Consider the following 13,315-nt stretch of genomic DNA (forward strand, 5'->3'; position numbering starts at 1 on the left):
CTGCTAATTTCATGATAACGTTAAGAACTTCTCTTGTGCTGGCTGTGTTTTTTGCAACCAGCACAAAATGCTTCACAGTTCACATTATCTTGGTGCCTAATAAGATTTCAGTATTAATACAAAAAATGATGAAGGGCTGGAAATTTAACTCACATTGTTTACATGTCTTATACACACATATTTATCATTTACCGCAATTGCAGCATTTTCAACAACCTTGTTATACCTTTCCAGGAAGTCTTTTACATTATCATGTTCCTTATTAATAATTACAATTTTGTTAGCAATTTTTTTTTCAGTTCTTTGTTGACTGTCAGGGTCTTCTAATTTGTGGAATATTGTTGTATATCCCAGGAGTTTCTAAACTATGTGTTAAAACAAACCTGACTCCTTCTAAATATTAGGGCCATCTCTAGGCTGATCACAATTTCCACATTCATTTTCAGTCAAGACTAACAGTTTAAATGATGAGCAACTGCCAGCTAAAATCTCATTTTCATAATCTTCTAATAATACAGGGGAATACCCCTCTCTAAAAAAATCTATTCTTAAGTACCATTTGACTTGAAAGCACTGTCTTGTCAGCAGGTAATATAGAAGTATAATTTAGTAATATGTGCCATCCATCTGTCCCTTCTACACATTATTTTTTAAACAAGATGGGTGCATGTTTTTGTGTTTTAAATATGAATTTTTGCCAATTTTTTTTTCATGCAAGCAGAAGTTTTAAAACTATGACTACCAGAACTTTTAAAACAGTGAGGTATATAAAAATGATTTTGTAAACATAATTTCAAAATTAAACTTCAAAAATTCTGTCAAGTCATTTAAAAGGTTACAAGGAGTGAACAAGCCACTTAATCACCATCTCACATGAAAAAACGTGTCAATAAAGGCTTTACCCTTATGAAATAAAGGCTAGCTACATACAAATACATTTTCCTTTTGTGTCATCGCATAGCTGAGGGGGCCATGATATCTCCCATAGCTGTGCTGTTTCTTTATTGATCGATTGCAATTTCTTAATCAGGTAGGTGGACTGGTCTAACCTGGGTTCAAAAAGAGCAGGTGAAAAACAAGTAGCATTGAAAATTTGCAGAATATCGAAGAATGCTGACTTAGATTAGTACAATGCATCAATTATAGAAAAGCTGACAGAGCATAATGAGGAATACTATAGTGCGTAATAGTAATGTGTAAATCACTCAGCTATGTGTGCAGTAATTAAACTGTCTAAAGACTATATACAATATGTACAAAGTATGCAGTGCTAACTGCGGTAAAGAGATTCAGATTATTTTAAGGAGTTAGTATGCAATTTTATATGAAGTTGTCCAGTATTGCAAAGACAACTGCATTTCACTTTATTATGAAAATCTTCTTTCATCCCTATTTTGAATGTCTCTGTATTTTGTTGTGCTCATATTTCAGAGTGAAGTTAATTCTGTGCCACTGAGGCTATTGTTGCAAAGGGCCTTTCACCTATAGTAGTTCTGAATGGTCTCATGAAGGTTAATCCTTTTCTTGTTACTTCTGCAGAAGAAATTGGGTCCCTAAAGTTAAGGTGAGTCAAAGGAGAGGGATTTATGTTAGTTTTTTTGTTCTTAAAGATTAAGGTATTGAAGATAATGGTGGACATAGCATGTATGATTGCAATGGTGGGTGTTTGCTATTAGCAAATAAGACACAGTGTCAGATTTTATCTTCTGCCACCAGAAGTTTGTAGGTATCGTTGATGGAGTAAATTGCAGGCACTGGCAGCCCCTATTCCAGCTTGGATTTGAGAACCTTTCTAGCTCATCAAGCTATGAGGGAGAGGATGTAGGGAAATTTGAGTAGAAAGGTTTAACTGAGCAAGTGTGTTGGAGATGGCAGTCTCAGTATGTGGGGTGAAACATAGTGGGGTCAAGACTGACATCTCAATATCTTTGTGAAGTTTCCTGGGGTTTGATATTGTCAGCATTGCCTTTAATTTCAGTGGGTTAACTGTTTAAAACTCTTGTCCTTAAGTACAAATTTGTTGTTATATAAAACAAAAATGAAAACAATGACATATTAAATTAATCTTCCTGAGAAAGCAGGACAAACAGTCAAACACTGTCTAACCCACCAAAAAGTTCATGGAGGATAACACTATATAAATTAATAACATTAGGAATAACCATAATGTCTTGTTCAAAAAAAGAAATAAAATAACAAAGTGTCCAGAGTATAAAATGAAAGACAAAATTCTTCTAACCCCCAGATTTTAATTCATAATCAGTAAATATAGCAATATTTTTGGTCTCTGAGCCCCTTGTTGGTGCTATGGGCATTAAATGGGGGCTAATACAGAATTTATGTATTTTGGGGATACCAAATAAAAATAGAATTTTAGCTTTAGCTACACATAGTTAATCAAGCAATTCCTTAGAAATGACCTGTTCCTTGTATGGCTACATCAATTTTATTCTAAGAATTCATGATATCACAATTTGAAATAGAGACTGTTTCCTATCAGCACTGCCCATTATAGTGAAGATCCACCCTTATCAGCCTTCATTATTCTCAAGTTAGTATTATTCCTTATTGAGCAGAAGGCCTTTCCTTCAACATTGGATAGGTTCAATTACTTATTTTGTAATAATTAGACTAACAACTTACTAATAACATATTTACATGTGCTCTGAAAACTTAAAATTATATAAAGAGAAGGAAGATTTTATAGATGTTTTACTTGGATCCACATTAACCTATTAAATTCTGTTTTCTGCCACTCTCATTGCACGTTTTTTATTTATTTTTATTAATGACAGGAATGTGCTTCTTGCCATTTTTTCTGGATTTTTTCACTGCTTAAAATATATAAAACTATGCACATGTACATGTATTTCCTACATAAAATTATGCACACAATTTCACACTGCGTATGCAGCTTGATACATGACTGCTAGTATGTGCATGTTACTGTGAATATGGCTGACTTGTAGTTAGCAACCTTATATAGCCAAAATAAATTTTCAGTAGGGTTTATTCAGTCAGCTGCCATTTGTTTTATGTCATTAAAATTTTCTTGTGTGATAAGATATAATATTGCTCATTATCATTTAATCACACAGATTGACTATATTAAACAAATCTGTGTAAAACTCTTCCTCCAATTGCACTGTAAATTACCTTCTAATAGAAAAGGATTTTGCTTGAGGTTTCTAGACTCACTTTTAATTTTAATAAGCTTTATTCCAGTGCTACTCAAAGTATAGTCCATGGGATGTATTACCATTTGATTTGACTTTTCTTTTAAGCAAAAAAGACAGCATTTTTTTATTTAAAGAGATAAATAAAATATAAAATGGCCTGTAGAGTTCTTTAGCTGAGATTCCACAGCTAGAGCTCCAGAAAGCCTGCAGATATAAAATAGGGAATGGATAATTGCTGGTTAGCTGGGAAAACAGGCACTGAAGCAGTTGGCAAGTCTTTTTTTTTAATTACTGAGGAAGCAAAAGGCTTCAAAATGCGACATGTGTTTGTGTGTTTTGTTAGCATATTGTTAATTATTGCAGTCAGTAAATAATGGATGACATTTGAGTTTCAGACTCCATATGCTTCAGAACCTGCAGTGTAAAGTGTGTTATAGTAGCAAATAGGTGATGATTTTTGAATCAAGAGGCCAAGATCATTTGCAAGGGGTTGCCCTGTCTGCTTTTGACAGCAGTGACATGAACTATTTTCGTTTAAACATGTTTGTTGTGCAGGGCACAAACCTCCTACACTCCCACAACCTTACTGCTTATCTGTATACACACACACACACACACACACACACATATATATATATATATATATATATATATATATATATATATATACACCATTTTCAAGATTGCTATACCTCATTGAAAAGGATGATACTTTAAAACATCGCAATCTCTAGTTTAGTATACATAAAGTCCATTTCTGCATATTCAGCCTGACTGTTCCAGAATTTGCAGTAACTCATTTTAGAATTTGAAACTGTTACCCTAAACCAGTCACCCAGCATCTCAGAAGCTGTTTAACTGGTGTATGACCATCATTGACATGGCTAAATTGGCAATGCTAGCAGGACTACTGCTACTGTACCAATCAGCTATTCCAGTGCTTAAATATGGTGTCCATTTATACTTGCATTTGTAGAAAATTGTTCCTATTCTTACATCTAGTTATTTAAAAATAAAACTGGAAGTGTTAAGTTCTCATAAACTGCTGCTTTTATAAGTATTTAATGCAGTGAGATATAAGTACAGCAAAAGTAGCATATCAGAAATTAAGAGAATGCTGTAAATGCCCTGCACTGTGAAAAATATATGAGCAAAATGTCAGTAGTTGTTTATCCTGGGTATTGGCAGATCTTCTTAACTATATGTTTGCAATTTATATAGATAGATAGATAGATAGATAGATAGATAGATAGATAGATAGATAGATAGATATGTACAGTTACAATGATTTACTCATTTAAGAATGATGACATTTAGAGCAGTTTTCACAAAACAACTATTTACCTTTGCAATTGGCTGTGGATTGATGTTGAATAGTCCTGGAAGGAATGCTGTTCCACTTTCAGAAATTGCTTTATGAAATAGGTCCTTAGACAAAGGAGACAGAAGCTATATGAACAGAAAAAAATAAAGATTAATTTTAATTTTCAGGGGGTCAATGATATTTTTAAATAATATACCAAGAATCATGACAGAGAAGAACCCATAGTTTAAGAGATACAGCTTCAAACTAGCTTTTCTGGAAAATTAAAGTAACCATTTTTTAATAGGTGAAGTGCATTGTTAAATTTTCTGTGCATAACCTCAACTGACTATCCACCATTGCTTTGAGCAGAAGTGGTCTTGGTCTCCATGTCATGCCAGCTCCCCTTCCCCTTATACTCCTGTCACTGCCAGTTATTCAGCTTGTACCCCCATCTTCTGGGGTATACTACCCTACCATATTTCATAGCACAGTTTGGAGCTGGATAGGTGTTTTTGCAAAATAATATTAAAAAAGCAAATGTTCTGATATTGCAAAGCAGAAACTATTTTTAACTTTCTTTTAATTGATGTAGAAAACTGATACTCTTTCTGAAGCACATTGTTATAATCTAAAACAAAAACGAATACAATTTTTACAATTATTTTGGCAGATTAATCTTCTGTACTGGTTGGTTGTATTGCTTACCCTGCATAACTTTGTCTTTCAGCAAAAAAAAATGTTCAGCTTTAAGTATCTGAATGGTGTCAACCCTCACTTTTAGAAGTAATTCAATATGACCCTGTTTAGATTAGTCTTTTCCTTCCAGCAGGAGCCACAATTTGTCACACATTACTATGATCCAAGAGGTTAAAGTTTACTTCCATAATTAGGAAAATAAAGACTTAGACTTTTTTTTTCATTTTTTTTTACTTGGGGCAAAACTGCCTACACAGTATAAATACTCGGGTCTATATTACAAGATTGAAACACAAAAAGAGCGAATGCTGTTTAATTGAACACTGGGAAAAATCACTGTTCCATGCATTCGATATTTTGTAGTTTCGGGCATTAGTGTTCGATTAAAGAGCATTCACTCTTTTTGTGTTTCGATCTTGTAATATAGACCCTAAATACTCCATGTATGTGAACCAGCCGCTTTGAAATAGAAGGATAAATCCTTAAATACTACTCCGGTCACCTGAGGTCAAATAATGGATCCAAGTACCTGTTGAATCTGGAGTGGGAGATGAGAGGAGCAATGCCATTTTTATGGCTTGCATCTCTTTGGGGGAGGGGGGTTTGGTGTTGGAGCAGTTGCCTGGTGCTCATATTGATGTGATGGAATCCCCAGTGGAGAGCGGAGGTCTATGGGATCACTGCTGCTTTAAGGGGGACTGTCCTGAGAGGTCATATCACCCATGGATATGAGTGACATGCCTTTGCTTAAGCTCATTACATGCTGAACCCTGGGCCTGTTACTGGGCATATGCACTGGAGTTAGGGATAAAAGAACAAAAAAATGATAACCCTCTCAGTTATCTCTTACCTTGGTATATGGGAATGAATGGGCAAGTTTAAAGAGAGAGGTTCTAATAACAAGCAGTAGGGAAAAATGTTTAAAAAAAATTAATGTGGTATCTCTGGAATGAACCAGATATGAAGCAGGATAACACTACCATAGGAATTTATATCTTGTTTGTGTATGCCTCTACAAGACAGTCACATACGATTACTCACATCTCATTTCTGTGGTAGCCTGACTTTATTAGAAGGTAAGTCTCACTTTAGGTAAGAGACTCTTTGCCTATCACTTTCAACATTCCTGTATAGCCAGGTAGCCACCAGTTAGGTTGTAGAATCCCATCCTTGCAGCTTCTAATTGACGGCACTTGGTAGGAACCTACAGAAATGTAAGATTCTCTACCTGAAATATCCACATAAATATCATAATAGTATATTATTGGGTAGTTGTATCACCTAATGTCTGGTTTGCCATTCTAGTCATTCATTAGGTGCATATTTGTTCCCCAAAGACTAAATCAACAAAACCCATATCACCAAAAGCAGCTCACCAAATTACAATAGCAAGAGTATACCAAATGGAAACTGATGAATACCAAAACTTTTAGAGGAAACAAAAGTGCAAAACTGGTAGTGGGCTATGATGGTAAGGAATGTGCATATATAAGAAAGTATGACTACACTTCATTCAGGGAGCAGGAATACATATCAGATGTAGGCAACATTTCTTATTGAATAGAAATCTATGTATGCTTATAGGATCATAGGAAGTTACTAGCCTAATGACCCTAGGGCCCTTACGAGCTTAGCCAAGTTCTACCCTTATTTCCTCAATCAGCTCCTATTGACCCCGTTCAAGAGGGACACAGGTGGAACCCATGGGGTAAATTTATAGTTATCCATCCAATCGTCCAGACTGTGTTTGAAGTGGCCAATGAGGTGCTCTGTTTGACATGAAATGGGTGCCTTTTCCAAAGGTGTGGTAACCTCTGAGAGACAAATCTGTCCTTCCAGCAGGTTCTGTTACTGTCACATACCAGGTTAAAGTCTTTAGAGCAAGTAACCTGTGTATCATTTGACTTGCGGATATGCAGCATTTCCAATAAAGCAGAGTCAGGGATTGCCCTATATGCAAGGCAGAGATTGCCAATGAGTAGTCTGTATGAAACAGAATAAAGTGACAGTGATTTCAGATGATCCACATAGGACATATGCTGAAGACTTTGAATTTTCCTTGTGAGGCACCTTTGTGGTCTCTCCAATTGCTGCAGGTGCTTGGAAAGGTACGTACCAAAAGGGGCACTGTATTCAGTTATTGGTCTGATGAGAGAAGAGCACAGGGAGATTATAAGTTCTTTTTTTCTGGATGCAATGCCCTTACATATGAGATAAACACTATAGAATGCCTTTCTTACCATTCTGGAGACATGGTGATCAAAAGTAAGGTTGCTGTCAACCTGTGTACCCAGGTCTCTCACTACTGAGTGAGTACTTAGGGTGTTGCTATTGATGTGATAGTTAGCAGGAACATCACTCTTGCCAAAAGGGATAACAACACATTTTTTTGCATTGAGTTTAAGGCCATGACTTTGGCACCAATCATTTGTTTAACACCCTCTTGTAGGATGTTGACATCATTTGGAGATTCTATGACTGCTCGCAGTTTACAGTTACAGTCATCAGCAAACTTTGACAGCCACAGACGTTTAGTTTTTGCTTGTACGTCAGAGAAATAGAGTCCAAACAGGAGCGGTCCCAGGATTGATGCTTGTGGAACACCACTGGTTACAGCTCTGCGGTTGGAGGTGGATTCCCCCTATTTTGACTATCTGAGTTCTATCAATCAGTCAGTTAGTGACCCATCTAACAATATAAGAGTTGATACCTCACTGGGTGAGTTTGTCAATGATGCCTGAGTGGGGGATAGTGTCAAAAGCCTTGGCTAAGTCTAGGTAGGCTGTATACACAGATTTCCCCTCATCCAGGGCCTTGGTGACTGTCTTGAATAAGTCCACCAGGTTTAATAGTCATGATCTCCCTTTGACAAATCCAAGCTCTATGGCCTTGCAGATAAGGCTAGTTAGGCTAATAGGTCTACAGTTCACAGGGTCAGTGGAAGCACTACCTTGTGCAAGGGGATAACAGTGGCCATTTTCCATTCACCTGGGATGAAGCCAGTGCTTAAACTAAGACTGAAAAGAGTACTTAATGGTGTTGCTAATTCTCATTGGAGCTCATGTAGGACGCAGCCTGGGATGTTATCAGGTCCCATAGATGCTATCTTTTTGGCCTTAGATAGGGCATTTACGACCTACTCTTTAGAGATACAAGGTAGGGACAGGTGGTAGGGATGACATGGCATATGTGTGGCTGGGACAGGGGCATGAAGTTTTCACAGAACCTCTTGGCTAACAGTTTAGCTATGCCCACATGCTCAGTTTATGTGGCATCATCAACTACCAGTTTGGCACAAATCTGGGCCTTTCCTTTTAGGTTATGGATGTAACTAAAGAATGCCTTATGGTTGTTCTTAGCTGAGGAAGCTGATTTGGATTCATAGTTTGCTTTGGAGGTTTTCACAAGAAGTCTTATTTCCTTGTTTAAGCTGAGGAGGAAGTGTTTCCAGTTTAGGGCTTGCTTCCACCTACTTCTAGACAGCAATTTCTACCTCTTATTGTAAAGCCTCTTAATAGCAGTGGTCCACCAGACAGGTTTGCTCTTTCTTGAGGAGCTTGTTTTGGTCCTATCAGGTACAGCCAAGACACTGCAGTTATACAGGTTTTTGTATGTGTAAAACACTAGTGTAGAACTCGGTATAGTTGCTAGTTCTGTTTGAGGGTGCAGGTGCAGTGAAGCTATTTATACCATCCCATAAGAGGTTATAATCTGCTTTGAAGAAGTTTTTTAGTTTAGATGCTGCCGGGTGTGGGGGGGGGGGGGTCAGGTGTGATAGTTATGTAGAATGAAACTGATTTGTGGTTAGATCTCACCAGGGGAGACCTCACAGTGGGATGCTACAGTGGTCCAGCATATTTGCAAGCACCAGATCTAGGATGTTAGCACCCCTTGTGGAGGTGTCAACTACCTGGTCCAAGGCACTGGAGTTAATGAAGTTGAGGACCCTTTGGGTAAGTGAGTTTCTCCATGAGTAATTTATCCAGTCAATGGATGGGTAATTAAAGTCACCCAACACCATGGTGTTCATACCTCTCAACCTGGAAACATCAAAAATCTGGACAAAGTCCCAAGAAAAATAGGTAGAATTGGCCAAAAATCTGTACGCTCATTAACATAAAATGTGCATATATAATTATGTAACCCCACCCACTCCAATGGAATTGTGGGATATCATCATTCAAACGCAAATTGAAGAATAGACAAAATATTAAACAAAATATAACCAGAAAAGTGTTGTATTTAAACATTTGAAAGTGTATCAAACTTTGAATTTGTATAAAACTAAAATACAATTGTCTTTTATAAAATTAAAATTAACTGCATTGAATCAAGAAAGGTGTTAAAAGCTGACAAGCAACAGCAGACCCCATGTAGAAAATCAGAAAAAAGGGGGGAGGGTTGATGATAATTTAATTCCAGTCAAGCTTGCATTGCACTAGTTAGCCAACAGGTTCATAGTTACTATATATCTCCTTCCAAGGAGGACATTCTCAGGATGCAGCATCCACCCCCTTTAAAAGTACTACACAGTACAGTAACAGCAATCCATCTACATACTGTGGGAGTAGAACCGACAGCCTTTTGCATCAAGAACAAGTACACTACCTGTTGTGCCACTAACAATGCAAGCAGATTTGGCATAAGCAGCACAAAACTTCTCTTCCCCTGAAGCTCTCAGCTCCTTGTAAAATCCACTTGGCACTCAACTATATCTCTCGACTTTGCAGCACAAGAAATCTGGAAAAAGCCAAAATTTATTGCGGGGGCCAAAGACCCAAAAAACAGGGGCACATTTTAAACATTGCTTGTGTATATCTTGGAAAGTTGATAGAACAAGATGTTCTGTGTTACTATGTGTTTCCTGAAATATACAGGAAGACTGAAACTTAAATGGTTGTCATTATTTAGTGAATTCAGTTCTCACTTATTTGCTAGAAAATCACACATTTTAAGAACAGACCAAAAGTATGAGTCAAACACTCCAGACATTGAATCACAAAGAATCACAACTGGTGGTATGGGTAGGTTATTCAGGGTCTTGCTCCTTGTATCTAAGGTACAGGGTTTGAGCCTGAGGAATACTAACCACCAGGTATACTTACCTGGGGCATAGTACATACACATGCCACAAATAATAAGCTAAACTAGCATATCAGATAAAATACAACTTAAGAGTAAATTGTTCCCTAGCACTGAATAACTGTCTGCTTAAACAGATGTGTAGCCGCTGCTGCTAGATGCATAGCATAGCCATAGAATGGAGCGGCAGCCAGAATTAATGAATCACTGTCTGCTTAGCTGGTCAGAATTCTTTTTTTCTTACCTGGGAGTCCATTTCTCATCTTGACCCATGGCATGTGGGTGGGTGCTGGGCAGACTCTGCAAAACTTAAATTTACACAGCTGCTATTGCTGCTCTATTCCCTCCAAAACAGTTTAAAATCTGACTGAGTCCAATGAAGCATGCATGCTTCTGTAGGTTGGTGATGTGTGGTGACATCAGCCATAAATTTAAAGTTGTAACCAAAAAAAAAGCAAAAAAAATCAGGAATTAAAGGGCCCACTCAGCAATACATGGCACCCCATTATTTTAGCCTCAAAACTGGTAAATACTGAGGAATTCAGTACAGTTGAGAGGTATGATGGTGTTTGGATGTATCTTGATAGACTCAAGTAGATCCAAATAGGCAGAGTGGGTATCCTGATTCATGGAGTGATTCCTGCATCTAGTAGCAACTTGAATAGGTATCCTACCAATGGTTAATTGAACCTGAAGTAGCTCCAAGGAATCTTACTGTTTAACCATTCTGGGGTGTATTTATCTTTAATGAATATCGATCCACCGCATCCTTTAGTTTTCAAGCCTTCAGTCTGTGATCTGAACATGTGAAAGGAGGTGTAACCCAGTATGGCTGGGGTACTCTCCACTGCCTGGAACCAAGTCTCTGTGGCTGCACAAATATCTGTGTCTTCCAAGGTGAGGACTGCTTCCAGTGAGTGCAGTTTCATGTTAAGACTCCTACCATTTAGCACCATAACCTTGAGGTTGTTTTTAGATGGAGTTTTTACGTCAGGAATTTTGTCCTTGAGGCACTGCCAAAAAAACACACTATGGGGGTGACAAGAGCCTTAGCCAGTAGCCTAAATCCCAGGAGTGACAGATGAAGACCATCTCTGGCAAAGTATTGAGGTCTGTCGATCAGGCTGACAGATACTGAGTCCCCTTAGAATGACACCAGAAATTAAGCCAATTATTGAATTCAATAAGTTTCTGTTTGTATTGAGGCATCATCCTAGGTGAAGGTAAAATACTGCTTAAGGCTAAGGACATACCTTCCTGAGACACAGTCATGTGTCTCTTCATATAGTCCAGAGCAGTACGTCTTAAGTCGTTCACACAGATCGTGTCAGTTGTGCACAATAGCATTAACAAAACACCAGTGTTAAATGGCTATCTTTTCTGTAGTATTTTTGATAGGTAAACATCTATTGTATTCATATTCTGTATCATCTGTATCTTCTATAATACTGGTATACCTCCCATCACTTTTAAGAATATCATTAGTGCAATCAAGATCAATTTGGATAATATGCAGGATTTCATAGAAGAGTTTAATGTTCAGTAGGATGCATAACCAGTACTAGCAAGCCTCATCTGAATTCTTTGTATAACACATAAAACTGCTCACAGTTCAAATAACAGATATTCTAGAACTCTGTTGGAATCATAGTAGACAGTCACTCTCAAAATGATATGCGCCATGCTTCTTTGGAAGACCATGAAGGTGGTAGCTTTCAAATAAATGCAATATGTTTTGTAATAGATGTCATCCATGATTTTAGTTATTTCTATGCTGTAGGACCTTGGAGAGAGCAAGAAAGCAAAGTGCTACACTTTGTTTAACTAGCAAAGGAAATTTAGGACAGGAACCACTTAGTTTGGTACTGCATCCTTTTTGTGATTAGTGACAGATAATCTGAAATGGAAGCAACATACAAAGGAAAGGTGTAATGTACAGCACTGATAACCACCTATTCCACAACAGGTTTCAGTCCCTCAGCATGTTCAGTCATTATGTTCCACATAGTGCTGTATGCCTTCTCACTGTTCCTAATGAATTAACACATATACAGGGCATACAATCTGAGATGAGTCACAGAACTCCACAGCAGTATGGATGCAATACATTTACCTCTCTAGTAATGCCTTGACAAGGAGTATCCCATCAGTTAGCTCTCTGTAAATCTTTCAGGTTAGACTCTGTGATCAGATTAATGATAATAATAATAATAATAATGCAGTTACTCCATCTGTCCTTTTCACTCCAATATGAAGGTGCCACTTTATAAGGGAAACATATTTGTTCAGGGATAGTAAACTTTTTGGTAGGTCTTAGCCTTCTAGCATGTTCTTTCTTCTCTTCCTTTTTAATAGCCTGTTGAGACAGAAGTTTCATGGCATGGCTTATACTATTTTCTTATCTTCTTCTGCATGGTATGTGGGTAACCTGGCAATGTTTCTCATGGAACTTCATGGGCCATTCTTTTACCTGGGATACTTTAAGTGGTCCCTTGGAAATAGCATGCTCCAGTACATGATGGTGACCTAGTACTTTCAGCAGCCCTTCATTGTTATTGTATAACATCGGTGAAAGCTCATCCTTAAAATGTTTGTGTAGCTTTCAGCTTGGGTGGCCAATGTGACTCCCCACTGATGAACTTTAAAAGGTGGGAGCAGCAAAAAAAGGTTATGGAGGGCTCATTGATCCAGTAATTATGCATATCCTGAGTAAATCAGACAAAGAAATGGTAGAAGTCATGATGTAAAAGTTCAGCTCAGCTGGGAAAGTTTTTTTTAATGAGGAAATAAGCCACTGCATCTCACTGGCCCCTCTCTTGATGTCAGCAGCAAAACACAATAAACTTGTTCAACCAAAATGTTGGAATAAGGTCTATTCAGGGTTTATAATAAGTAAATTATGCACTACAAGGCATGGAAAGCAAGTAGGAATTATTGATAAAGAAAGAGGTATAGGAGAGCTGCCAGCTCTATTGCCATACAGGAAAAAAGCTCTGACTAAGATCCAAGTTCAGCTAACAGCTCAGTCATCTACTGCAGCTGGCATGAGAGA

The 13,315-nt window shown here is 37.6% G+C and overlaps 1 protein-coding gene across 1 annotated transcript in view; it reads right to left on the reverse strand.

The window, feature by feature from the left end:
- Positions 1 to 13,315, reverse strand: part of LOC122810353 (fatty acyl-CoA hydrolase precursor, medium chain-like) — a 269,878-nt gene that overhangs the window by 94,187 nt on the left and 162,376 nt on the right. Inside the window, exon 6 of the mRNA XM_044081932.1 lies at positions 4,524 to 4,628. Within this exon, the coding sequence (XP_043937867.1) occupies positions 4,524 to 4,628 (105 nt within the window). The remainder of the gene's footprint in view (positions 1 to 4,523; positions 4,629 to 13,315) is intronic.

Source organism: Protopterus annectens, chromosome 8.part1 (assembly GCF_019279795.1).
Source record: "Protopterus annectens isolate FY-2018-M chromosome 8.part1, PAN1.0, whole genome shotgun sequence".
In the NCBI taxonomy this organism is placed as follows: Eukaryota; Metazoa; Chordata; order Ceratodontiformes; family Protopteridae; genus Protopterus; species Protopterus annectens.